This window comes from Medicago truncatula, chromosome 4 (assembly GCF_003473485.1).
Source record: "Medicago truncatula cultivar Jemalong A17 chromosome 4, MtrunA17r5.0-ANR, whole genome shotgun sequence".
Lineage (NCBI taxonomy): Eukaryota > Viridiplantae > Streptophyta > Magnoliopsida > Fabales > Fabaceae > Medicago > Medicago truncatula.
This window is the reverse complement of record NC_053045.1, coordinates 59,164,340-59,191,825: the sequence shown is the minus strand read 5'-3', so window position 1 is coordinate 59,191,825 and position 27,486 is coordinate 59,164,340. Positions and strand designations below refer to the sequence as shown.

At 33.4% G+C, this 27,486-nt stretch overlaps 4 protein-coding genes across 5 annotated transcripts; 2 read left to right on the top strand and 2 right to left on the bottom strand.

Moving 5' to 3' along the window:
* Positions 1–4,395: 4,395 nt before the first annotated feature.
* On the top strand, positions 4,396–7,943 carry LOC11421893 (probable receptor-like protein kinase At5g18500). Its single transcript, XM_003609822.4, has 8 exons — positions 4,396–4,647; positions 4,777–5,433; positions 5,574–5,678; positions 6,032–6,154; positions 6,255–6,425; positions 6,548–6,677; positions 6,926–7,138; positions 7,383–7,943. Exons 2-8 carry the CDS (start codon positions 4,796–4,798, stop codon positions 7,506–7,508), a joined length of 1,506 nt encoding a protein of 501 aa, XP_003609870.2. The 5' UTR covers positions 4,396–4,647; positions 4,777–4,795; the 3' UTR covers positions 7,509–7,943.
* Positions 7,944–8,801: 858 nt separating this feature from the next.
* On the bottom strand, positions 8,802–11,908 carry LOC11438218 (pto-interacting protein 1). Of its 2 annotated transcripts, none has more exons than XM_003609819.4 (8): positions 11,730–11,908; positions 11,241–11,339; positions 10,689–10,936; positions 10,458–10,584; positions 10,069–10,342; positions 9,687–9,819; positions 9,325–9,411; positions 8,802–9,207 (listed from the first exon to the last, which is right to left on the bottom strand). In XM_003609819.4, the coding sequence occupies exons 2-8, from the start codon at positions 11,323–11,325 to the stop codon at positions 9,073–9,075; spliced, it is 1,089 nt and encodes a 362-aa protein (XP_003609867.1). In that variant the 5' UTR covers positions 11,326–11,339; positions 11,730–11,908; the 3' UTR covers positions 8,802–9,072. The 2 variants fall into 2 exon arrangements, with proteins under 2 accessions (XP_003609867.1, XP_024638391.1); XM_024782623.2 differs by lacking the exon at positions 11,730–11,908 and adding an exon at positions 11,495–11,632.
* Positions 11,909–13,967: 2,059 nt separating this feature from the next.
* On the top strand, positions 13,968–16,793 carry LOC11419567 (pentatricopeptide repeat-containing protein At3g06430, chloroplastic). The gene is made up of 2 exons (XM_003609818.3): positions 13,968–14,428; positions 14,987–16,793. The coding sequence occupies exons 1-2, from the start codon at positions 14,057–14,059 to the stop codon at positions 16,025–16,027; spliced, it is 1,413 nt and encodes a 470-aa protein (XP_003609866.3). The 5' UTR covers positions 13,968–14,056; the 3' UTR covers positions 16,028–16,793.
* Positions 16,794–17,447: 654 nt separating this feature from the next.
* On the bottom strand, positions 17,448–26,018 carry LOC120580155 (pleiotropic drug resistance protein 3-like). Its single transcript, XM_039833440.1, is given in 25 exon segments — positions 17,448–17,927; positions 18,445–18,699; positions 18,794–18,965; positions 19,154–19,381; positions 19,518–19,651; positions 19,830–19,913; positions 20,022–20,312; positions 20,409–20,738; positions 20,828–20,901; positions 21,008–21,145; positions 21,245–21,398; positions 21,709–21,812; positions 21,896–22,056; positions 22,141–22,454; positions 22,547–22,828; positions 22,919–23,220; positions 23,630–23,674; positions 23,677–23,719; positions 23,833–23,886; positions 23,957–24,033; positions 24,128–24,287; positions 24,464–24,548; positions 24,765–24,850; positions 24,990–25,113; positions 25,356–26,018. Coding segments are annotated over 25 exon segments (4,293 nt in total). The 5' UTR covers positions 25,685–26,018; the 3' UTR covers positions 17,448–17,660.
* Between the last annotated feature and the right edge of the window lie 1,468 nt (positions 26,019–27,486).

Genomic DNA, 27,486 nt, shown 5'->3' with positions numbered 1-27,486 from the left:
TTTGTTATCGTTTGATATTGAATATGTGAACAAAATGTTAATCCAAAAGTGTCCCCGTCTTGGTCTTACTTTGAGTGGGATAAAGAGACTTGTTACTAAAAGATTATGTTAAAATATTAATTTTTTAACTATTATTTAAAGACTTAATTTTTTTTTAAAAGACTAGCTGCAATACCCATGTTATTGAACTAGCCAATACATATATAGCCAGTTTAGAAGGCACCTCTAGTCTGTTGGAATTAGTTAAATAAACTGTAAACTTACTGAAATAATTTTCTGAATAAATCTTAACTACCCTTCAATTTTTTTTTTAAACTAAAGTAGTACCTTGCTCTATAATTTCGTTGTCTTGTTGACAAAGTGTATAAAGTAGTTTTATATTTGATAAGTTAAAAACCTTTATATGTAACGAGGAAGATTAGAATATGCACAAGTATATTTTTTAATGGACTTAGAAGCTTATGTCTTAAAAGAAGGACTTTGAAGCTTATTTGGATCGATTCAAGAAACAAGTAGACTTAATTAACAAATAAATGATTCATTCGACCATAAACAATTTTTTACCAAACTTCTAAGACACGGTCCACACGGAGTGCAATACATCCCCATAAACCTAATTTTAGTAGAAAATCATAGTCAACATCATATGATTGATGACAAAAATTAGCATAATTAAGGGTAAACATAACTTCCACACACCGAGTAAATGATTAAGATATATCTATACTTATAAAGTATAAACCTGAACCAGAACCAACCTTAGGATATATATTAAGAATACTTTATTAAACAAATACATGTGAACTGTTAAGGATCTCATAAATAATTCTACTACATGATATATATATATGCATGAATGAATGAAAATGTGATGACAATACCAGCTAAGCTAACTATAAATTAAAACTATAACCTCTCTCTCTCAATAGACAAATAAGTTTCAACTACTAACAATAGCAGCATCAAACCAGAATGCAAAATGTTGCGTGTGTATTTACAATCATATTATAATATGTTGACATGTCTCAAACGGCACACCCACGTCCTAATTTTGATATCCCAACAGCCATAATTTCCAACCTAAATGGCTCATATGATTAATTGGATTCTATGTATAGTAGAAACATGAATCAAGGCACACCAACTGATCTGTTTCTGGGAAAGCTTCCATTGACCATGATTCCAACATCAAAGATTCTTGTCTTAGGACTGATTAGAGAAAATCATTGCATGAGTACTATTATGACAACTTTTTAATTAAAATGAAATCTATGTTGGTAGACCATGTAATGATATAATCAAATCATCATTGTGGTTTTTGTTTGTTTCTAATAATGTGGTCTATTCATTTGAGTTCTGTTATCATGGATTTGAATAAGGGATTTTCTTTGAAGGGTTATAATCTATTGTGATTTTTTAAAAACAAGGATATTCTACGGACAAATGCATAAACTAATTAAACTTTGAGATTCATTTAAAGAGTTAATATGAGCAAAATTAAGGTAGTTTGATACTTCTTTTTGTAGAAAATAATAATTTTAAAAAAACCATTTTTAAAATTATTGCATCTATTTGTAACAACTTAAAAAAAAGATAGAATCCAAAAACAATCATAAAATATCAAATGAAAAGCTATTAAAAGTAGGTTTTCAAAAAATATATTATCTTAGAGAAGAAAAAAATTAAGTGTCAAGAGAAGTAATTTTATAACAAAAAAATAATTTTATATAATTATATCCAGACAAATTGAAGTTGATTTTTTTAATAAGTGATGTGCGATATAAATTTGTGACATGAGCCGGCCTTCAAGGAGATAAGAAAAACCAATGCAATTATATTAGCTTCGTTTGAAATGATCACATGCACATGTGACTTATTTATGTAGTAATTAACACATTGAACTCTTTATCAAAGAGTATTATTTATTAGAAGAGGTCATCTCTCTAAATATAACTCTTTTGTTGGAGTAATTAATCAATTGAAAGATAACCGAAAAAATGGGGACAATCTGTCTTAAGTATGTGAACATTCAAGTAATGGTGAAATCAGTGTTCCATCAACATTACACAACACAATTATTAAAAACATCAATTTAGATTATTAACAAACTCAAATTATTTGACTGAACTTTTACCTAACCTGCATTTGCACATTGTAGGGTGAAAGTGTTACTGTTCAATTATTTTTTTTAAGAGGCCAAAGGAAACAAATCTCCATTTGAAAATTACAAATTGGATAAGCCTAAACAAAGTAACGAAGTAGACCATCACAAATGAAAATCCACGACATAAATGAGATTGTGATTCCGCAGCCACCCCCATGAGCGAAGAAGTTTGATGCGATCAATAAGCTGCTCCAAAGGAAATTCTCTGTTACAATTTTTTTTTTGAGTTACATTCTTTCCAAAATAATCAAGACACAAGACATCCATATAAACCTATAAACAATGACAAGCTTTCTTTCTAAAGAGAAGGGCACCACCAAATTGCAGAACATGCTCTTCAACGTCGAGATACCCACCCATTCATCGAAGAACAAGATTCCAAACACTTCCAAAATAATCACATCCAAGAAACAAATAATTAATAGTTTCATCCTTCCTACATCCTCTCGAGCAAAGCAATGAACTAGACGGCATCATTCCACGACGATTACTGAGATTATTCTTAGTGAGGATTCTTTTATTTAATAGTCTCCACACAAATACATTCATTTTCAGGTGCACTACTTCGTTCCAAGTTAAATGTGAGTAAATGTCTACGGTTGGATGATCTGAAGGTGCAGTAATCGTATAAGCATATTTGAGAACCAAAGATACAAAATGAAAATTGTTTGTTAATGAAAATGTATATCCAAAGAGATACGTTAATGAAAACTGTATATTCAAAAATATACGTTAAGAAAAATTGTATATTCAAGGCATAAGATGCGCTAAAGTTTCAAAACAAATACCCAAGATTAAAGGCAGGTCCGGCTTTGAGGGAGTGCAAGGTTCTCTACCAGGCCGGACCTCTAAATGTTACGGGCCTCAAACAAAAAATTAAGTCTAATATCCACTCCCCATTTAAATAAAAGAAATATATGTTACTTTTTTTTCTCTCTTCAGCACACGTTTGAGTTTTTGTCAATTTAGAAAGCAATTTCATTGAAAGAATCACAACTAAATTTCACCTCCTTCACTTATTTTTTTATTTTGTTACAAATTTTTTAGGGTGAGGGGATGGTGCCCCAGTCCAAGGCAGGGAAGACCTTCGGGCTCAAAGAGCACTTACAAAGGTAATTATATTTACCTCCCTCCAAAGGCACTAGCGGAGCTCGAACCCGAGTTCTCTCGGATTCAAGACCTGTCTTTTTACCACTAGACCAAGTCTTTGGAGTTATTTCATTGAAAGAATCACAACAATCATTTTTTTTTTCCGCATAAACCATTTGTTTTCCCTTCCCAAAACGAAGGAGTGACAAATCCAAATGACACTGTTAGGTAAATTTCACCTCTTTCACTTATTTTAATTTTTTAATTTTTAATTTTTTTTTGTTAAAACATTTTTAGGGTGAGGGGATGGTGCCCCAGTTCAAGGCAGGGAAGACTTGTCTTTTTACCACTAGACCAAGTCTTTGGAGTTATTTTTTGTTTTATGTTTAGAAGTTCTTATTCTAATTTTTTTTAATGAATTTTAGCTACACAAAAAAAAAAATTACATTTCTATTTTACGAGGGGCCTATTTTAAATAGAGAACCGAGCCTCCTATTTCATAGGGACGTCCCTGACTAAAGGCAAGCAAGAACATACTAACAATGTCAAATCATTTTTTTACAGGAAGAAAAAAAAAACATCAAAGCACATGAGTTTGTTTTAAATGGATAGCAGCTATAAAATACAGTTTTAAAGAAGAAATTGTTTCAAAAAATTATAGTGAAAAAAATAACAACTAGAAACTCACATGAATCACATGTAGAGTGAATCATAATTATTATATTTGGGAGTTATCTAAAATGAGTACCTTTATATTTTACAATAAAACCTTGCTATAATCATGTTTCCCTCCAAAAAAAAATAAAAAAATTACAATAGAACCTTGATCTTACGGATGACATATAGTATAAGTTACATAATTATCACTAAATCCGTAATAGGTTCATTTTAGCACTCAATTTTCCTAATACTTTTCTAATTTTCTTACATGTAAAATAAAATATCCTAATAATAGAAATATAGTTTAATGTACGTACGTATGATAGTGAAAAATTATACAATCACACATCAAACTATACAACCATTTATGAAAATATACCAGAAAAGAATTATTATAATAATTAACATGGGATATGGGAAGAAAGCATAAGACACGGCTCGTGCGTATGTATGTATGTATGTATGGGACAGACAGACTGACTGACTAACTCCCCCATTCCACATCACCTACCACTTCTTTATTAATCTCACAACACATTATATCTTCTTCGTCGGTTCCTTGCCGTGACATTCTATGTTTCATCTTCCTGTTCTCTAAAGTTTCTTTTTTGAGATTCAAATCAGATACCCTTTGCCAAGATTCACAATTCATCAATCACTGTTCTTTCATATCTAAGATGAATTTCACCGCTTCAGAGATCTAGTAGTGTTTTAAGGATTTTGGTTTTTGTTAGGTATTCAGACTGTCTTTTATATAGTTTTCTTCATTTTAAATCTATGTGGCATTGCTGGAAAATCATACTTTATATATATATATATGCATTGAAGAAGTGATTTCTTATATTTGTTTCTGATTTTTGTAGATATATTAGCAGCAGTTAAATGGCGTCTAATCTGAGCTCGAGGTTATCCAAGAAAACATCTGTTTTTGGGTTGGAAGTATGGGAATTAATGGGGCTAATAGTTGGATTGTTCATTGTAATTATTCTTCTGCTGGTATCAATATGTCTTACTTCAAAAAAGAAATCTAGAAGAGTTAATGGCTTGCTTCCCCTGAGCCATAGGTTATCCGTTTCAGAAGAGATCAAAGATATTAAAATGGATCAGGTTTCAACGAATAGTCATCCCCAAAACGGTGCTTTTATGAGTCTTTATGACAAGTTCAATGACAAAGAATCTGAAAAGATTTTGCTCCATACAAAGAATGGGGAATATAGCAGTCAATCTGGCTCATTTGTTCACATCGAGAAAGACGCTGCTGGCTCTCAATCAGGTGAAGAAAGCGGTGCTAAGTCCGTTTCTGCACACAGGCCTTCTTTAACTTCACCATCGCCTTTGTCTGGTCTTCCCGAGTTCTCTCACCTTGGATGGGGACATTGGTTTACATTGAGAGACCTAGAACTTGCAACAAACAAGTTTTCAAAAGACAATATTATTGGTGAAGGAGGATATGGAGTTGTTTATCAAGGCCAGCTTATCAACGGGAATCCAGTGGCTATCAAAAAGCTACTTAATAATCTGTGAGTATTGGCAATATATTTAATTGAATTGTAGGATTTATTTTCGGATTTAAAACTTTGTTTTATGGTATATTGTTTCATGTTTTATTAGCATATTTTGAAGCAGCTAGTTTATAACATCATTTATGGTCATCATGCAGTGGACAAGCTGAAAAAGAATTTAGAGTGGAAGTTGAGGCTATTGGTCATGTGAGGCACAAGAATTTGGTTAGACTTTTGGGTTTTTGCATTGAAGGCACTCACAGGTAAGCATACAATCTTGGTCTTTATTTTATTTTGGTTAAATTAAATATTCGTATTTTCACTTTTGTTTTTATTTTATATATATTTAGAATCAGCAAAGAGGTGAATCATCACGGTCGTTTCTGTGTTTGTGTGTGCGTTCGTGTTTGACTGTTTGTGCCTTACAACTATATTTGTTGTATCTTACAACTATATTAACTGCTGCAAATGTTGTCTTTTATTTTTAACATGAAATTTCTTGGTAAATGGCGTCGTTGATTTTTACTAGTATTAATTTGCAGTTTTACACACTGCTTTGAGTACTGGTTTGTATAATTTAGATTCTTAATCCTTAGAAATTCCATATTAATTTCAGGTTGTTGATTTATGAGTATGTTAATAATGGAAACTTGGAGCAATGGCTTCATGGTGCCATGCGGCAATATGGTTATCTTACATGGGATGCCCGGATTAAAATTCTTCTTGGAACAGCCAAAGCGTACGATTATTTAGCTCATCTCACTGATTTGTTTTACCAGAAAGTTCCGTTTTACGTTTGGTGAGTTTACTTTTACTGATGATCTATGATTTTATTGCAGGCTGGCTTACTTGCACGAGGCAATTGAGCCGAAAGTTGTCCATCGAGATATCAAGTCAAGTAATATTCTTATTGATGATGACTTCAATGCCAAAATATCTGACTTTGGACTAGCCAAGTTACTTGGTGCCGGAAAAAGTCACATTACGACTCGAGTAATGGGTACTTTTGGGTAAGCTCTCTGTCTATAGATTTAGGACTTCTTTGTTTTATGATTCTATTGTGATTTTTCTTGTGTTATTTTTCATTTAGCAAGGAGCAGTGACTGACTAATTATTGTTCTGCGTTTTTCAGATATGTAGCTCCAGAATATGCCAATTCTGGCTTACTAAACGAGAAGAGTGATGTGTATAGCTTTGGCGTATTGCTCCTTGAAGCAATTACAGGAAGAGATCCAGTGGATTATAACCGCTCAGCAGCTGAGGTATGTCCTTCGATCAATCACGAATATAGTTGGTTATGTATATTGTATGTGGATATTTGATGATAGTTATTTAATAAACTTTCATTTTCGTCTCTGATACATATATCTTGAATTTTGAATGTGGTGAATAGGATACATTAGAAACTTCCCTGTAGTACTTCACAACTTTAATCATCTTCGCGGTGCTATATATCTCATAATTTTTATTTTTGAGACTCCCCTAAATGTCATTTGGGTGATTGTTGTAGGTAAATTTGGTTGACTGGCTGAAGATGATGGTAGGTAATAGGCACGCGGAAGAGGTGGTGGATCCAAACATTGAGACGAGACCATCAACAAGTGCCCTTAAACGAGTCCTTTTGACTGCTTTGAGATGTGTTGATCCAGATTCTGAAAAAAGACCAAAAATGAGTCAAGTGGTTCGCATGCTTGAATCGGAAGAATATCCCATACCTAGAGAGGTTTGACTTCTGTTTCTCATACATAAAATTGCTAGTTTCTAAATTTCGCAGCAGTTGATTTTTAAATGAAATTCAATCCGGTTCCTTAAATGAAATTCAATCCGGTTCCTTGCAACTTCCTTTAAAATTCTTGTCTGAAGAAACTGTAATTTAATTACTTTAAGATCATTACTACAAGGCAACTTTTTCCATTATAAGACCTGCAAGTTGATCGATTTCTCAAATGAAGCATTTGATGTTTCAGGATCGCAGACGCAGGAAGAGTAATGCCAGAAGTACTGACGTGGAGATGCAAAAGGAGGCTTCTGATACAGATAAGAGTGATCATCCAGATTCCAAGTCCAACGGAAGAAGGAATCAAAGGAAGTAAAACCATGGATCACAAAGCTAGAAGCACCTATTTCAGGTTAAGGTACGCACACAAGTGAATGTGCCATTTTTGCATTCTTTCGTACGGACCTGTGCGAGTTATGATAACTGCCCCATTTTACATAAAATTCATGGAGCTGGATCAGAGTTTGTGATGGTTCATATATACCTATTTGGTTGCTATAACTTGGATCATGTAGATGTTAGGATGTAGATCCCTTACACCAGTTTCTACTTTGTACAGTTCAATGCTATTCATACTTTTCCTTTTGTGTTTCTATTTGTTTCGTCATTCATTAGGATTGTAAAGTAATTGATGATTCCTTGTGTAAGATGATAAGAAAATTATATAAAGCGTGAAAGAGAAGGACACAAAATATGTGCCTTATTGTTGTCTATAATTGTTGCAATGGAAATTTGTTTGATTATTGTGGAACCACAATGAGCTCTTGCCCTTTTTTTTTCCTTTCTGTGACCACATTAAAAACCACTTTTTCACTATGGCTGTGTTTGATTTGCTAAAAAAACAAGAGTGGACTACGCGACCTTTTTTTGTACCCTGATTGATTTAGAAACTGAGAATGGACAGGATAGGTAGCAAGGGACACAAAAACATGAATTCTTATTCCTCATTAAACCATGAGACAACTTTTTGTCCAAAATACAAACTATCAAAAATACTCAAATACCCTTCCAACATAAAAAATACTATGATCTCGTTACATTAGAGTTCTGTTTTGTCATGTATTTTCTGGTATTTACTGTTTTGCGAAACAAACACACCCTATCACTTCAAGCAGTAGGAGAGGTTGTTTCAACTTACGGGAAGGGTTATTTAAAAATTTCATAATTATGATGCTTTCAAAACCAAAATTTATTTTAACCTTTTCTTGTTAGGTTGTCTGTGCAAAACCATAGTTCTTCTAGAATGTATGGGTTACATGAATGAATAATAAGTGAAAAAGGGAAAAAAAATCTCTTTAGTTATGCTTGTTTTATTTTAGTATAAAAAATGAGAAAAATTAAATTTAATCATACAACTTTTTTTCACTCTTGATTCATGATTTTGATTTTCAATCAATGTCTATATTCTGATTTTGATCCTGATTAGTCAATAAATAATTAAAAAAAATTATTTTGAGAACTGAACCAACAAAATCAATGATTCATTAGCCTAACCAATTAAGCACATACTGATGCAAGATTATTAGTGACATCCAACAGTAAATTTAAAAAGGTTTCAAAGTTCCAAATGTAAATTAAACACAGTGATATCAAGGAAAAATCAGCATGCTTCTCGATAATTCCCCTTGCATTGGGATGGAATTTCATTTTAATATATATTCACTTGTACATGATGTTGCAACAAAAACATGACACTGCAACATAAGCATTCAAAACCAGAGACTCAACTACCAATCACTATTTTCTTAGTAATATGCTTACTTGAAATATAAATAAATGTTAGGTAAAATAAATACTACAACTGATACTTTCAACACTTGAGTCACAAGAGTCAATTGTCATTAACACAATCTAAGAAATGCTGGCTTTGGTTTGTGAATTTACAAGTTGCGTGGTTCCCTTGGTTGAGAAGAACGAGTATTATTCATTAGAGGCTGTAAAGCTTTGACAATGATGCTCATATTTGGTCGAAACTCAGCTTCATATTGAACACACAGTGCAGCAACAGCAGCCAACTTTTGCAAACAAAACAAGAAGTACAACAAATCAATGAAAACTATATTATAACAAACAAAATGCATTCAATAACAACATTTCATCTACAAAATGGAAATATAACCAAATTAAATTACCTTTGCAACTGACTTCGAAGGGTACTCTCCCTTTAATCTAACATCAACACACTGCTTCACCTTATCTTCACTAAGCTTTGGTGTTGCCTGATAAAATTCAATGAACAAAGATCACATTATGTAAAATCCAAAATTCAATATAAGGGGGAACAAGACATACAAATGAAGAGTTTAATTTTGATGCACTGTCAGTGTAAACAGACAGTTTTGTGCTATCAACAAATCACAATCAATCATTTGTGACTTTAGAAGTCAAAGGTTTTAATGATCTGACAATTATGATTGTCAGTGTAAAAAATCTTTGCACCAGTGCATATAAATCAAATCGTTAACAGAAGGAGAGAAAAATAATGATATCATACCCAGGTCACAAGGCTTTGTTGTCCTCGGGGAAGTGTATGATCAACAGGTTTACGCCCGGTTAAGAGTTCCAACAGTATAACTCCAAAACTGTAAACATCACTCTTTGAAGAGAGGTTTCCAGTCATTGCATATCTGTCATACAAAAAATTAAGCCATTTTTAGTTCTTAAAAATCACAACTGTAAAAGTAAAATGTAGTAAGAGACCAACAAGGAACCAAATTTATACTCATCGAGTCTAAAGTGGATTGTTGTTCACTACATCACTGTCCACAGACCACAGATATTACCAATTTACTATTAATCTCTAAAGTCAATCAATTAATATCAATTGAACTGAAAAAAAAGAAGTCAAAAAAGTCAGGCATCCAGAAATAACTTACTCTGGAGCATGATAACCAAAAGTTCCAAGAACACGGGTAGAATGAAGACGTGCGGCAGCATCAGGGGCTTGATTTGACAGATCAAAATCAGCAATCTTTGCAACGCCGTCCTCGAATAGGAGTATGTTACTGGATTTAATGTAACGATGGACTATATGAACCTCTGCCTTTTCATGAAGATATTCAAGTCCTCTGGCTGCTCCAACAGCAATTTTAACTCTTTCAGCCCATGAAAGAACTTGACCAGGTTCTGCACCCTTGACACCTTTGCGTCCTGTATCCGAAATTATGTTACATTAATTGCACAATATTCTCATGTGAATATTTTGTATAGCATTCATAAAATGAAAAGTGATACTGATATGGTATGATTATTAGGAGTGACTAACCATGTAGAATATCATGGAGGGATCCATTAGGAGCATACTCGTATGCAAGGGCACGCAAAGGACCATCAACACAGTAATTAACAAGCTCAACAACATTTTCATGCTTTAGCCTTGATACGATGGAGACCTGCGTTATGTTAAGAATTAAAATTTTAAGCACTGAAAGGGAAATGTAATACAATGTCACTTTGATTATCTAATAGTAAGTTTATAACTGTTAATGAACCGAACCTGAGAAAGAAATTCTTGGTCTGGTTGCTTACTGGAATCCAACTTTTTAATTGCCACTTCACGTCCATTTTTCAATGTGGCACGATACACTTTCCCATATGCACCTTCACCAACGAAAGTTTTTGTACCAAAATTATCTGTCAAAGACCTCAGTTCATCTACTGTAATAGAAGGAACAGAAATAGGTTGGAGATTTATGTGCCGAGGAACAGTTACTGCAGTGTGTCTGCCATGATAACTGGTGTTCCCTGCATTGTATGAAAGTTGAATCAAAACGAAATACAATTATAGTGCTAATACAACTACAAAGACTGGCAATTTTTGGAACATCTCAATTTGAACAATTGAATCAGATCACTAGAGAATGACATAGAAAAAATGATAAGAAACATGTAATATGTATATACAAAAACAAAGTTGAAAATTGTCTAGTAGATAAACTTGCAAGATTACAGATGAAAACTATGCAAACTTAATCTGTGATTAAGATTATGACTATGACTTGTATAAATCTTAAATAGAAAATTGTAAAGAAAGGTAAAGGAGATTTACCGCCGTTAGGATTGGTTTGCATGAAGATTCCTTTGTCAGCAGTAGTATAAGCATCATTCTCTTTGCAGAATCCAAAGCAACCCATGATCCTATTATGTTCTGAAGACAATTTACAATATGAAATGTTAAATTAAATCAAATAAAAAAAAAAAAACTTTTATATATAGAAATATCAATAGGACTAGGCACATAACATGTTAACGATAAGAAAAGAAAAGTAAATGAAGAAACAAAGAAGTATAAGTAAAACTAACCACTGGAAATAAGAATTGTGTAGAAAGCAAAGTTTAGCAGATAGAGTTTGGAATTTATGTGAGTGATTGAGAGAACTTAAACAACCAAAGAATAATAATTATAAATAATCATATACGCGTTAATATTCTTTTGATAAAGTTTCCAACGCGTTGATTGGTGAAAAGAAAAAGAAAACAAAAAAGGCAACAACAAAAGAAGTTTCTGTGTTTGGAAAGATGACAAAGACACACATACCTGTTTGTTAGAAATTGCAGAGTTTGTGTATGGAGTAAAGTGGACCACAAAAACAAAAAGAAGAAAGTTATGTGTTGTGAAATGAGATGAAGGAGAAACTATCTATCTATCTATCTATCTATCTTCTTCTTGCTTGACTTAGCCGTTTGAGAAAGAAGAATATAGTAAAGGAAAATGGTACGATACATATGTTATGTTATGTTATGTTACGCATTAAAGACATCACCAAACGTTGTTTATTTCATTTATTATTCGTCAAGTCAAGTCAATTATTCAAAACTTTGGTTCCATTCCAACTTGGCGGATGAAGAGGGTCTTTGCTTTTTTCTTTTCTTTTATTTCATTTATGATTGTCTGTAAAGGGACTAGGGTGGACTTTTTTAAACAAAAAGTAAAGCGTATTGCTTCATGTACCAAACATTCATTTTAAATTGTTAACGAGAAACTGAGTTCGATTACAAGTGGAACAAATTTTGGTCAATTTTAAATTATTTAATTAAGACTACTAATATTGTTTAACAAATTTAAGACGAATGTGTTATCTATTTAGACGTAATTTTATCGAATGAAAATGAACTATTTTGTATGAAGTTTGATTTTACAAATTAAAGAATAAAAATAAACCAACTTCAAAAATCTATGAATGTCATATGTCTTTTCACTTCTAAGAGTTAGATGTTGTGTAATTTTGAAATCTTCAAGCAACTTTGGATGTTGTATACCGCTCTATGAAAACATTTCAATTGAAATGTTTTACTATACGTTTTTGATTGGAGAGTTGAGCTTCGAAGCAATAATACTGTATAGACCAATCAATCAAATCGACAAGTCCTTAAATCAAAATATGCATGTGACAATAATATTAAGATTTTACTGGTTAAATATATTTTTCGTCCTTACCACTTTGAGACCTTCTAAGTTTGACCCATATGTAATTTTTATGATTTTTTTATAGTTTTTTTTATTCACTGCAAATTTTTAAAACTCTTAAATTGAAATCTGCAAGGGACAGTAGTATTAAAAATCAATTATCATTTTTAAATTAATGGTAAATATCATATGTATGTCAACAAAAAATATGTTTGTTAAAATAACAATCCTTATTTCCTCTAAAATAAAAGTCCTTATTTTTTACACTTTAGTCACTTTAGATTTTTTTTTTGGTCGGGGTTCAAATTCCAGACGTTACATATATTATCCGCTGTCCTTAACAATTGAACTAAACTCACGAGAACTTTAGTCAGTTTAGATGATTAAACTAAGATTGAGACTAACAATATTATTTAAGAATTTATATAATTATTGCCTAATTTTTTTTTATTTCAATAAATAAACTAGACATATCAATCATGGATTCGACTTAAATTCTTAAGAGGATTTTTAGTTGATAAGTTTAAGGTTACAAGCGACACATATTATATTTTTTTCTTCACTATTTTTTGTAGACAATTTCAGAACATTAAAATACGGGCTCTCACTTAAAATTAAATTTTTCGACAAGAGACAAATTAATTAAGAATTTTTATGTTAACAAAAACTCAAAAACCAAAACAACGTAAATCTCGATTTAAAAATTAAAATTGAGTTTTTTTTTTTTATTTTTAATTTTCATATTGCAAGAGACCTCTCGATTTATTTTAATTTTTCAACTAAAATATTCAAAATTGCAATTTTTTTCCGAATAAATATATACTTATACTTAGGGGGTCAGGTTTTGTTTCTGTATTTTGAAGGCATGCTTAGAACACCATCTAAACATTGACCCCAAATTTGGAATTTTTAAACTAGCGACAAATTAATTATAAATTTGTTAAAATTTCATAATTATGATTAATTATTGGAAAGATAAATTTGTTAAGAAGTTCATTTTCGTTCCATCACTTTAGTTTCTATAGCTAAGTCATACATCTTTGTCGGTTTAAAAAATTGTTAGCTCAACTTAGGGATGACAATAGGACCTATGTCTAATGAATATCCGTAAAAAATATTTACGATGGGCAGATAAGTATCTGCGTTGTTGGGTTTGGCTCGAGCTTAGGTAAGTACCTACTAATTTGAACGGGTATGGACGTGGGTACGGACACTCGTGCCCATCCGACACGTTATGTATACTATCGTTATAATTTTATAATACGAAAATTAGTTAATTAATCTTAAGTCTTTTTTATATCTATATAATTTTGATGCTGCTTAACGGCGAAATTTAACCGATGGACTGAAGTGTTTAACGGATGAAAGACCAAAACAACAGTTTTTGAATAAAATAAAAATGACATCACTTTGAGTTGATTCATCCATCCTGTCGTGAAAAAGCTTTGCTATCTATCATGATGGATATGGCTTCCGTCTCTCTCACATTTTCTTCTTCTTCCATCGTTCCTTCTCCAATTCCCCAACATAACAAAACCACCCACAACAACCCCAGAAAACCCCATCTTCCAATTTTCTACGCAGTTTCATCTTCACCATCAAAAACTGCTTCTGCTTCTAATTCCTCTGTTGTCAAAAAGAAACACTGGAAACAAGGTGAGTTTCCTGGGGTTTCTGAAACATCGTTACCTTCTAGTACGAGGAGGAAACCCATTAAAAATGTCAAGAAAAAATTGGACAGAAAGAACAATGCTAAAGCCTGGGCTAACACTGTTACTGAAGCCTTGTCTGAATGCATTGACAAAAAACAGTGGCTTCAAGCCCTTGAGGTATTACTTTATTTTTCTGCACTTAAAAATCATTACTTTAAGCTATTTCTATAACATAAGATAAAATGAAGTTAAGTTGTTTTCATATATATAAGTTATTATAAGCTGTTTTCACAAGTGCTTATGCTGTCAATCCAAACATCCCTTATTCTAGACTGTTTATTGTTGTATCTATAGTCAATGGCCTTTGTAGTATAGTTTGTGTTGAGAGTCCCACAATGGATGAGATACAAGTACAAGTGTTTATAAGTGGAGGCATCTCGCCACATTAGACCCAACTCAAATTTTAAGATGTTATAAGACTCTATTTATGATTCGTTGGAACACCCACTATCAAGCTACTTAGGTCACACTCTTTATGTCCAGTCCTGAATGTGAGGGGGAGGGGAGGGGAGGGGGTTGAGAGTCCCACATTGGATGCGGTATAGCCTAAAAAATTGTTTATAACTCTCACCGTCCAAGCCGGTTTTGAAGGGTTGAGTTAAACCCAATTCAAATTAAGAGTTTGGATGATACCAGTCTGTTAAATTCTAATTTTTTTTACTTTTTCATGTGCAGACACTTGACATGCTAAGAGAACAATCCTTTTACCAACCCAGAGAAGGGACTTACATGAAACTAATTGTGCTACTTGGAAAATCCGGTCAACCCCAACGTGCCCATCAGCTTTTTACCGCAATGATTGAAGAGGGTTGTGACCCTACTCCTGAACTATACACCGCGTTGCTCGCTGCATATTGCAGGAGCAACATGATTGATGAGGCGCTATCGATTCTCGATGAGATGAAGAACCATCCTCTTTGTCAGCCTGATGTTTTCACTTACAGTACGTTGATAAAAGCCTGTGTGGACATTTTCAAATTTGAATTGATCGAGTTGCTGTATGAAGAAATGGCTCAAAGGTCCATCATGCCTAACACTGTTACACAAAACATTGTTTTGAATGGTTATGGTAAGGCAGGGATGTTTGATCAGATGGAGAAAGTTCTGTCAGGTATGCTGCAGAGCGCTGATTGCAAGCCTGATGTCTGGACCATGAACACAATCATTGGTGTCTTTGGTAATATGGGTCAGATTGATATGATGGAGAAATGGTATGAAAAGTTCCGTAATTTTGGGATAGAACCAGAAACACGCACTTTCAATATCTTGATTGGCTCCTATGGAAAGAAAAGAATGTATGACAAGATGTCATCTGTTATGGAGTATATGCGGAAGTTGCAATTTCCATGGACAACCTCTACTTATAACAATGTGATTGAGGCATTTGCAGAGGCAGGTGATGCTAAAAACATGGAGTATACATTTAATCAGATGCGTTCTGAGGGTATGAGAGCAGATACCAAAACATTCTGCTGCCTTATCAAAGGTTTTGCAAATGCAGGCCTCTTTCATAAAGTGATTAGCAGTGTTCAATTGGCTGCAAAGCTTGAAATACCTCTGAACACTGCCTTTTATAATGCAGTCTTATCTGCATGTGCAAAGGCGGAAGATTTAATGGAAATGGACAGAGTTTTCATGCGTATGAAAGATACCCAATGTCCACTGGATGACACAACATACTCAATCATGGTCGAGGCATATAGAAAGAGGGTATGAATGACAAGATATATTATTTGGAGCAGGAAAAGCAGACGATGATAACTGACAATAAGATAGAGAACCAGCCTGTGGATTAAATCTTAAGTTGATTTGTGGTTTATAGTCCAGACTGCCAATACATCTGTATTCTTCAACTCATCCATTTGTCTTGAGCAGCTGTTTAATTTTCTTTTGGAGTGGACGGGTGATTAGTTGCTGAGTTGCATTCCAGCTTCATTTTGCATGATGAATGACATCAACTCCTGCCTAACTTCTGCATGTTGTTGTAAAGTTAAACATCTGCATTTTTCAGTGTGAACACGAGCTCAAATTTGACACAAGGCACAAGTGAAGTAAATTCAGGGCTGATGACTGAATTTACTCGTGTCTTGTGTCAAATTGGAGGTCATGTTTACATTTACCCCATCTCTTCTTGTCCGAAGGAAGCTATTTGGCAGGTTAAAAGTATCGTTAGGGCTCCATTCGGTAATTTACGTAGTTGTGAGATTTCTGGATGATGGTATTATAGCCAAGGAAGCCGAACCACTTCAAAATAAAAGCTATCCACATACTGCACATTTACCATGTCGGATGCACCACAGCACATACACTTCGGATATTCCCAGTTGTATTTTACATTTTTTTTTCACTTTATTCTAGGTATGATAATTAGGTACAATATGATAATTTATTAAGTTTGCAATGATTCATATTCACTCTTAAAATCTGAAGTGTATTGACTATTGACTGAACATGTATTAATTTATTTATATGTTTATCTTCATTTTGTGTCTTATAGTAGTATTTATCATATTCATGTAGGCCCTGCATATTGTACCTGTATTTCATAATCTAGAAATCTGAAGTGTCTTATAATAACCATCAAGCAAAACTGACACAGCAGCTGCGTACATGACAGTTTTGCACTTCAATTTCCATAAGCATATTGAGAATCAACTAGTTTAGGCTAGGGGTGCTTATGGAATTCTAGAAGAGGGTGCAATGGAAACTGTAAATTTTCATTTTCTAGATTTATCCACCTTTTGGGATAAATGGTGGTTAAGTTCTAGTTGGAAAGGGACTAATGTTCAAAGCAATGCCGACAAATGCTAATAAGCGCCCTAAGAGCATTGTTTAACATGTCTTAACAATAAGTTACATTGATAAAAGGTACTGTATATTTAACTTTTCAACGAATAATTAACTTGTTTTGAAACCTTAAACAATGCTTTAAAACACCCATCAGCAACGAATTCACATTGACGGTTTCATTCCAAATTACAATGAAGTGAATCATCAGAAGTGTTTCAAAGCATATCATATAATCATCAAAAGCGTTTCAATGTCTGTAGATCCAACAAAGCTAAACAAGTCTTAAAAATTATTTGTATTCCAAATTACTATAAAACGATTCATAATAAAGCAAATTTGGAAATACTAATTAAAACAATAAAACAATTTCAAATCAAAATACATAATATCCCAATATACATCATTGCTGCCAAAAACAAACAAAAAATTGTATATTACATATAAACAATTGCTATAGAGGTTTTGATCAATGATGCAGCCTTGTATTCCTATATTTCTATACATGAAAATTGTACTGTAGCCACCATAATGCATAAGAAGCAATCTGTAATATCTGTTTCTATCTCTTTTGGTAATTTATTTTCCCTATGCAATAGGCAAAGAGAGAAGCATAAATGATTGGGTAAGCAATGAGCACCACAGCCACAACACTTAATCTGTCGTGTCTGAACCCATAGTAATCCTTTAGAAAGGTACCAACTGGTTTTTTGTCCCCAAATATGAGTATTTCCTTGTCCATGTCTCCATATTGTGAAGTTAATAGGCCATTCAAGGACCAAGCTGTAGGGCAAATCCAGTAGCACCAAACCCACCATTTAGGAATTTTCTGCACATGATAAACATAGTTACTTAACTAGGTATGACCCTAAGTGGTATGGAAAATGAACATTCACACCCCTCACCCAATCAAACTCATGAATCAAGTTACGGAGGAAATGTATCGATTCACTTTTGTGAGAGGCAAACATTAGTTTAAGAAGCTGAGTTTAAAACTGTTATCTCCAAACATGATTTTTTTGCCTAAAAATTTGTTGTTCAACTCATTTAGGTGACTGTGTTCAAATAGAAAACACTTTAGTGTCAATCTACTTTTTTAGTTTTCCACAGGTTCCGTCCATGGGAGGTATATTCTGTTTGATAAACGGTCAGACACTATATGTGGACACCTCTCCAGTCTGGATTCAAACCTTGGTTAACCAAAATCAGTTTTACAAAATTAATAAAATTTTCACCACACCCCACTTAGTGGGATAAGACTTGGTTGTTGTTGTTGTTTCGCCAAAGAAAAATCAAAAACACAATATTATGAAAAAAGAAATTTGTGGAGATCCAAGGAGACTTACAGGTCCTGGCATGAGGAATCCAGAAAAGAGATTGAATATGGTGTAGACTGCAGTTGACAATACTGAAGCTAGATCCAGATTTAAGCTTAATGACATTATCAGCATTCCAAGATACACAAAGTATAAAAATGTGCAGAATGTGGTGTAGAAGTACCAAAACAGCTTCTGAACTGACCAATGGAAACCTATCATTGGATATGTGATAGCCACATATATAATTGCTTGCACTAAGATATATGGTATTTCAATAGCCACCTAAATAAAAAATAAAAATAGTTGATTATAACATTACTAGTTTTACTATCAAATAATACCGCTTGAATTTGCTTTAAGCAGTATCATATTATACCTGTGCAAATGAATAAGCCATGGAAGAATACATTCCTGCAAATTTTTCTCTATACAAGACAGAGCGCTCAGTTGCCACGTACGGTAGAATTGTTGAACAATAATTTATCCCCAAGAATATTACAGCAATATACATTGATCCAAACACGTTGAACAAATCCTGCTGAGTGTTTCTTTAACCATAGAAAAAACATGTGTCAGTACTTGATTAATCTCTACTTCGAGCTAAAAACTACACTAGAATCACGCCAACACTAAGAAACATGGCTGGACAGTTCTATTAAGAATGTTTTCTTATGTTTTAAATGAATGAGTTTGAGTTATGTGCAAATTATATGTAAGTATGAAAAAGCAAACTTACATTTCCTTCCCTTTCTGCCAAAACACTGCCCCAAATATTATTGCAGCAACAATCATGAACACAAATCGTATTAAGTTGTACTCGGGACTTCTCCAATAAGACAAGTGTTGCTTCCATAGGCACGCCATAAACTGTCCCAAGTTACTCTGTGGGAAGCGAGTTGAGAAATGCAAGTCTTTTGAACTTGGCTCTGGTTCACTCAACTGTCTCACCAACTCAAGGGTATCCCTATAAATATAAATAGTAATTCAAAACATGAGATAAGTGATCTTTCAAAAGTGTGATCAATGTCATTATAGCTGAAACCAGATAGGTTTTGTTTGTTTTTTCTGTGAAAATGAATGATAGCCAACTCGATGCTCACCGATGAAGGTGTGACTCTTTGTATATATTTGCAAAATCTATTTTAAGTTCATCTTCTACAGCGGCAGATGTAGCTTCCAACATCCATGTTGCAGGATTATAATTGTCCTTGATCTTTGGAACTCCCGATATACTCTGATGAACAGTTAAGTTAATTATATATAAGCTTCAACAATTCATGCAAAAGAGTGAAGACTAAACTACAGTTTTTTGTCAATCACATCGCACGAAAACAACTTAAGCAAATAAGAAGATCGTACTGATCAGTCAAGAATCTAAAATACTATGTACTTAGCTTTGGGTTTGAGCATACCTGAAAATATTCAATCAGTCTACTTGAATGATGACCTAACGCTCCATTATAAATGATCTTTCCTCCAGATTTCATTAGAATCAACTGCACGAAAGAGAACTCTTTTTTATTTTTTTATCTGTATGTTATCCATAGCAATATGTCAACCGAAGTGATTTCACAAATATATCGACCGAAGGCACTTTTGAATACCTCATCAAAAGTCTCAAATATATCGATACTTGGTTGATGTATGGTGCAAACTGTGGTCCTACCGGTGGTAACAACATTCTTGACTGCACGCATAACTACTGCAGCAGCTCGAGCATCCAAACCTGATGTAGGTTCATCCATAAAAATTATCGATGGATTCGATACAAGCTCCACTGCAATGGTTAGTCTTTTACGTTGCTCGGTAGATAAGCCACTTTGGCCAGCAATGCCAACTAAACTATCCTTTATATCATCAAGTTCAATTGTTTCAAGGACTTCTTCCACAAATTTCTGCCGAGTATACACACAAAAAGTTACAAAATACATCTTTTATGTGAGAATGACCGAAAAAAACACGGTGCAAGTGATAAGATAAGAATGTCATACCCCTTTTGTTGCTGAATCAATCTCCCTCGGCAACCGCAACCAAGCTGAGTAACGAACGGATTCTTCAACTGTTATATATGGAGAATGTATGTCATTCTGCTCGCAGTAACCTGAAACTCTTTCAAATGTCTTTTGCACTTTAGGGTACCCTCCAATTCTTATATCTCCTTCAATGATACCTCCAGTTTTTCTTCCCGAAAGGACATCCATGAGTGTTGTCTTCCCTGCTCCACTGACTCCCATCAATGCAGTGAGGATTCCTGGCCTAAAAGCTCCAGTGATATCGCAGAGCAGTTGTAGTTTCTCATTCGAACCGTGCTTTTTCATCTCCTGCTCAACAGGACAGTTAAATTTCTTAATTGACAAACTTTTCAACAATATACATAATCATATGACAATAACCTAGTTATCTATATTACCGGAGGAGTGTCGACAAAATACTGAACATCTTTAAATGCTATTGACAGTGGCAAAAAGGGCAGGACCATTTTCCCTGTATAACCAACCATGCAAAAGATACCAAAATTACTTACTGTCTGTTTAAAAGAAAGAATTCATCTTTGATATAAGTTACCATAAAGTAGTTTATTGTTTTTTACCTGTTTGAGCTTCCTTTGATGTGTGGTTAATATCAACTGCTACCGACTTGTTTTTTAATTCCATTTCATTGCTTTTTTCTCCACCTTTTAGTTGAGGCAGCCTCTTTTTCGACACTAAAGCTCGAGATTGCTTAGGCTCTGAATGCATTTCCCATAAAAAAAATCAATGGATTGAGTAAAATAAAATAAAATAAAATGCTTGGTATTTTTCCATGTAATAACTTGGACAGGACTCACCTTTTAAGTAAGTTAATGCTAGGATAAATAGAATATCAAATACTACTGCAAAACCAAGCAATGCTCCAATTGAAATCCAGAAGAAGTTGGCATTAAAGTCTAAACCACGACTCTTGAGAATCTCCCTTCCGATGGTGATGTTTCCCTCTTGTATCTGAATAATAATTATAATGAAAATATTAATAATGTAGACGAATATGAATGAAAATATATGAAAATATAATTGGAGATACATTTTGATACACTGTCAGTGTAGGAAATTTTACACTGAACGAATCACAACCAAATATATGTGTGACTTCAGTAGTACATTTATGATAAACGTCAAACGTTTTTAATGATTTGACAATCATTATTTATTGACAGTGTATAAAATCTTTATACTGACAGTGAATATGAATTAAATCCATATAAATCGATATTGCAATCTATCATGAAACCAAATAAATTATCTTAGGAGATACCTTTTGCCAGCGAGGAGCAAGAAATTCATTGAGTGTTATTCCTATTTCCCCATATGACATGGGTGAAAGCCAAAAACCCCACCTTAACCATTTTGGTAATGATGCTGCAGAGAAGAAACTCCATGATGAGTAACTTAGTAATTAGTACTACTACATGTTATAACTAAGACTATATAGAGTGGCTTACGTCGAGGAAGAATAAAGCCTCCAAACAAGAACATAAGTACTAAGACCAATGAACCAACGGTTGTAGCTGCAACATCAGTTTTAAAAATTGCGGCAAGGGAACGGCACATGGAGGTTGATGACATATGCAGAGCAATAAGCAAAAGGAACTGGCGGAGGAACCTGATCCGATAAAAAATATATATAAGAAAAAACTTGCAAAAAGTAAAGAAAAAATGTTTGGATACACAAATACAAGTTACGTGCCTTGTTATTTCTGGGCTGTAGCCTATAACATAATATGTCATTGATGTCCAAACAAGAGAGTCGAGAACTGAAAATGGAATCTTTAGAATGGCAGCTGGAAGACAGTAAGCCCAAGCTGGATAGAGATAGAATGCTTTCTGCTTATAAACAACAGGTAGTCTAGTAATAGTCATGATCAATTCAGCAACTCCGTTGGTCATGAGGCGTACAAGTGTATAGTACAATGAACCTAATAAATAGTTTGATCCTAACAAGTCTATATCGAGCTGAGTGCGCAAGAAGACTGTCATTGTTATGATTGCAGTGATGGTAAGCTGCAAAATAAGAGGAAAAAGAAACAAGTTAGATTTGAAGTGTTCAGGTACTACTTAGCTGAGTTGAACTTGAATTTGAATTTGGTAAGAACCTGCACAGTTTTGAATATATAGATAAACGAGTTTCGTTTCATGAGAAGAATCTCCCTCTTCATACAAGCTTTAAACAAATCCAATTTTCCTAAGGAGTACTTGCTATATGATAAAGAACTTTTATGGGATTGAGATTTATCATATGGTTGTGAGAGCTCATCATCTAGCATTCTTCCCCAGTAACTTGTTTTAAAAATCTGAGAGAACTCATCCACAGATACATAACTGTAAGGAATATCTGTGCGGTACCAGTATTGCCTTTGATCCTTCTTAGAGGTTACCTGCACATCCATGAAATTTATAAATTGTGAGGCTATAAGGAAATTGCCTTCAGCTTTGGCTCAATGGTAAGGGAAAGTTTCCATTCTTACCTCTTGAAGAAAGTCTGCCACTCCTTTTCTTTCGGGGCACCAGAAACCACAATCCTTAAAGAATTGAAGTGCCTGACTGCAGGGGCCATGATACACTATCTTCCCCTCTGCCATCAATATAAGATCATCAAATAACTCAAATGTTTCCGGTGCTGGTTGGAGGAGTGAAAGCACTGCTGTTGCATCTGTGATGTGCACCAATTGTTGGAGGCATGTAACTATTTGAAAAGTAGTGGAACTGTCTAAGCCAGTTGATATTTCATCCATAAAAAGTGCTTTTATAGGACCTACAATCATCTCTCCTGCAAAATTATTTGGAAAAACGTTTAGTGTATATATTAAGGAGAAAATATCTATGAAGAATATTTAGTATATATGCAGTCCAACCACAAGTCTCACTAGCTGTTAGAACAGCAACCTTTCTATTGTTAAAGCTTAGGGTTTATAGATTACAATTTACAACATGTGTTCAAATACTGCGGTCCATTTTACAAGATTACTCCTAAACTACAAGTCTCACCGGCTCGAGCGATCTACCCTCTTATTAGTAACTATGAGCCATACCAACACTAGCCTTAATTTTCACTGCTCTAGTAAAGAGGACAGGCTTCTCATGTGTATTTCTTACAAGTTACAAGTAGATTATTGAGTCCTTGATTTTTTTTCTGTGTAACAAAATGACAGGAAAGCATTATTTAGTTTTCAAGATACCTGTAGTTAGCCTTTTCTTTTGTCCACCTGAAATGCCCTGTCTAATGCATCTCCAACCAGTGTGTCCGCACAGATATCCAATCCGAGTATCTAAGATATCAAAAGTTTGAATTCATGTGTTAAAAAAAATAATAAAAAAACATGTCAAGTGAGCCATTCGGTAACCATGTGTACTAACTCAACCCTGCTTGAAGCACATGTACCTTTAAAACATATTCTGTTTGAAGATTTTCGCTTTGTCCTTCAACTGAAATTGCCTGCAAAAGTCTGCGTTATTAACTGGTTTCTTTCTAATTATGACATACAAATTATCCTAACGACAATTACCTTCATATAGGTATCGATATCCGGGTCAGGGAAAATTCCTTGTTCTTTTTCTTTCCTAGTGATTTCAGTCATTATATCTGCAACACAAAGAATATGTATGAATGCCTACTGGTATTATGTTAGTTACAATTATGTAGATTATCCAGGATTTGGATAAGCAAGAAAGGTTACCAGCTCTGCTTCCAACCCCTTGACAGCGTGCCGAGAAGTCAATTGTTTCCCTGACTGTCATCTCCGGAATGTGCAGGTCATACTGGCTTATGTAAGCTGATGTTTTTTGAGGAACAAATTCATCTAGCTTGTGACCATTGTAACAGATTTCTCCAGAAACCTAAAGATAAGTAAAAAGGTAGCCTAAGTAGGATATCATGGGGATTGTAGTACGGAAATTCAGCTTTCTCAATGCCTTGCATTAGTAGGCCTAATCTTGATTGATTTTTGAGTTATGCTCAAAAATTCACTTGAATTAAATGACTTGTTCCATTGATATGTGTTTAAAATACTGACCTCCAGAGATTGCTCTAGTTTTCCAGCCAATGCCATTAGTAAGGTAGTTTTCCCGCAGCTAGGTGGACCAAGAAGAAGAGTAAGCCTGCATTAAGAACCATCATTCATAACTTAACATTTACCGCATCCGTGTTAATTTGTCAATGGAACATTTCCTATTTGTGAATTTTAAGGAACCAGATTCTGAATGCTTGTGCTTGATTCATGTGCATATGAGTACATCATGTTATGTCAGTAATCAGTTCCTAAATAATTTGTCTCATGTTCTAAAGTGTTATACACTTGTAACATATTCACTTACCTTGATGGTTTTATGATGCCACTGACATCTTTCAGAATGCCCATCTTGGTTTCTTGAGAATTGCATGCTATACTCTTCACTAAACCCTGTTCAAATCACATATTAGGCCATCTTTTCATGAACAAATAAGGATGCAAATATTTCTTTGCTTTTTATCTTTTTTAATTCCAGAATTCCTAACATATACACTGCTTTTTGCATAGTTGGTTCCAGAAGCATACTTACTGAGAATAAGCTAGAAAAAGAGTTCCATAGAGTAGGGAGTGGCTTCCCTTGAACAACTTCACATTCTGCTTCTACATTCAGGTTCTTGTACCTTACCTCCACACTAGGTAACTTCACATCCACTCTGAAAACAAACCAATATTTCAGTCAATTTTTCAAAATAATCTACTAATATAAACTGATAATACTTCCCTTCATTTAATTGAGTGAAATAAACATAGCAAAAGAGTTTATTGAGTTAAGTGTTTATGTATAAGCTATTTCTATAACAAAAGATAAAATAAAGTCAAACTTGTTTTCATAAGCTATCCTAGAGAACTTATGAAAATAATTGCAGCATAATCTAGCCAAGTGTAAATAAATTACCTTTCCATCCTTTCTCTAAGTTTCTGCAATAAATTGAGATTATCATTCTCAATATGCTTTATAAGCTTATCAATAAACAACCGCTTATCCACAGCTCCAAGTTTGGTAACATCAACAACCCTTTTGCTACTACTTCTTTGCCATCTACTACCATTCTCCTCCTGAGTGATTTCATCAACAAAAGAAGTTTTAATCCTTTTGAAAGTTGGTAGTTTCTCTATAGCAGCCCATTTAGATTGAAGCTCTTTATCTTCCTCAACAAAAGAATCTGCATCTCTATCAAAGGTCACTACATGACCTTGATTTCTGCCTCTTGGAGTTAACTCCATAACTAGTCTTTGCTTGAAGCAGCTACTGAAATGAAGCTTATAAACTTCTAACAATCACAAATATGTGATGTAAAAAGTTTCAAATAATTGTTACTGAATTTGAAGTGATGCATGAAGGAAGAAACATAGAATTTGAGTGTGTTTGAAAGTACTTGTTAAGCTTCAAAAGCAGCCACCTCTTGAGAGTGACTCTTGATTAGGAAACAAACCAATTTAATCATATGATTGTCAAAGTTTCACATGAAGAGAGAGCTGTTTTTTTTATTTTGTTACATCAACTAGACAACAAAGGAGATGTTAGATTAGAGTTTATTTACTTTGGTTCTTCTCCTTTTCTCTGCAATTATTATTTTATAATTTCTTCTTCCCTATTCCCTTCCCTTCATTGACTTGACCCTGCACACAAGTCCTTATTGTCATTGTTTTTTTCCATGAAAGTTAAGAATGACGTATTCATATCCGATTAACAATAACTAATCTATATCGAGAAATCTATTGAATAAATAAAGTGAATCCTTTTCTCCTTTCAAGTGTCAACTAAGTTTTTTTCGTACGAATGAACTAATTCTTCATTTGTTAAAGGTGTTCAAGTTACTTACCACTCAAACCAATGACGGTTGGTGAAAGCTTTATTTTATTTATTTGTTTTTTTACTTTTGGTTTTTTCTTAGTATTATTTTTAATGCATATGAGTATAATGACAAGTGATTATCTTTGAATCAATGGTAGTTAATTATAAAATTGGTTACTGTTATGAGATTATTATCTATCACTTTTCTCTGTAAGTTTTTAAACATATAAGTGGTTTTGTTTTCATAATTGATAGACCAGATTTCTCACCAAAAGCACTTTGTATTAGCTTTAATCTTTAATTTAATAATGATCAAATTTTTTTGTTCTCACTTTTGTCTATTATGAATTATTTTATTTTTTTGACAGCAGCCTTATGATGCCAGCTATTTTTTGAAGCAAGACACCAAAGATGCTTTAATTTAATAACGTTTATGTACCCAAAAAAATGTGATGTTTTTTAAATAATTGTTGGATGTTATTGTTCAACAAAAGATCAAATTCAATTAAAAATATTTGATACTTATCTTTACTTAAATTACCTTGCCTACCCTTTCATCTTGAGTAACGCCAAAGTTTTATATGCAAATTCATTTCAAATTCTAGCATACAATTGTTGAATGAATTTATTAAATATGGTTATATGCATGTGGACTGTCAAGGTTCAATGGCGGCTGGTTGAATAAAAATGTGCTGAAATAGCATGTATTTTGCTGTACTTGTAGTCTTATACTACGTGTAATGCAGAGCACGTGATCTTCTGTACCATTAAACGATTCCGTACACAGTAAACTATAGTTTAAGATTATACAGCTACTTTTAAAGGGTTAAATATGTTTTTGTCCTCATAAATATACAAACTTTTCATTTTAGTCCCTCTAAAATTTTCCTTCAACTTTTAGTCCCTTAAAAATTTTCCATCTTCACTTTTGATCCCTCTTTTAAAGTAAACTCATATGTAGAATTCATATTTTTGAATCAAATTTTCCAGAAAAATTCATAATATTATATAAATCTCTCCCAAAAAAAATTAGAATTTTTTAACAAAACATAAATTTAATATGAATTTTTATATTTTTTATGGTTAAAAATTCATATTTAATTTATGTTTACTTAAAAATTCTAAATTTTTTTGGAAAATGTTTTTACAATATTCTACACATTTCTGTACAATTTCATTAAAAAAAAAATACTAAAATTTACTTTAAAATAGGGACCAAAAGTAGTGATTC

Coding starts and splice junctions, on each gene's coding strand:
- LOC11419567 (XM_003609818.3), top strand. CDS start 14,057: ATGATGGATATGGCTTCCGTCTCTCTCACATTTTCTTCTTCTTCCATC. Junction 14,429..14,986: donor AGTGGCTTCAAGCCCTTGAG/GTATTACTTTAT, acceptor TTTCATGTGCAG/ACACTTGACATGCTAAGAGA.
- LOC11438218 (XM_003609819.4), bottom strand. CDS start 11,325: ATGGGTTGCTTTGGATTCTGCAAAGAGAATGATGCTTATACTACTGCT. Junction 10,585..10,688: donor ACCAAGAATTTCTTTCTCAG/GTTCGGTTCATT, acceptor AACATAACGCAG/GTCTCCATCGTATCAAGGCT. Junction 9,820..10,068: donor TTTGGTTATCATGCTCCAGA/GTAAGTTATTTC, acceptor TTTGTATGACAG/ATATGCAATGACTGGAAACC.
- LOC11421893 (XM_003609822.4), top strand. CDS start 4,796: ATGGCGTCTAATCTGAGCTCGAGGTTATCCAAGAAAACATCTGTTTTT. Junction 6,426..6,547: donor CGAGTAATGGGTACTTTTGG/GTAAGCTCTCTG, acceptor TGCGTTTTTCAG/ATATGTAGCTCCAGAATATG. Junction 7,139..7,382: donor AATATCCCATACCTAGAGAG/GTTTGACTTCTG, acceptor TTGATGTTTCAG/GATCGCAGACGCAGGAAGAG.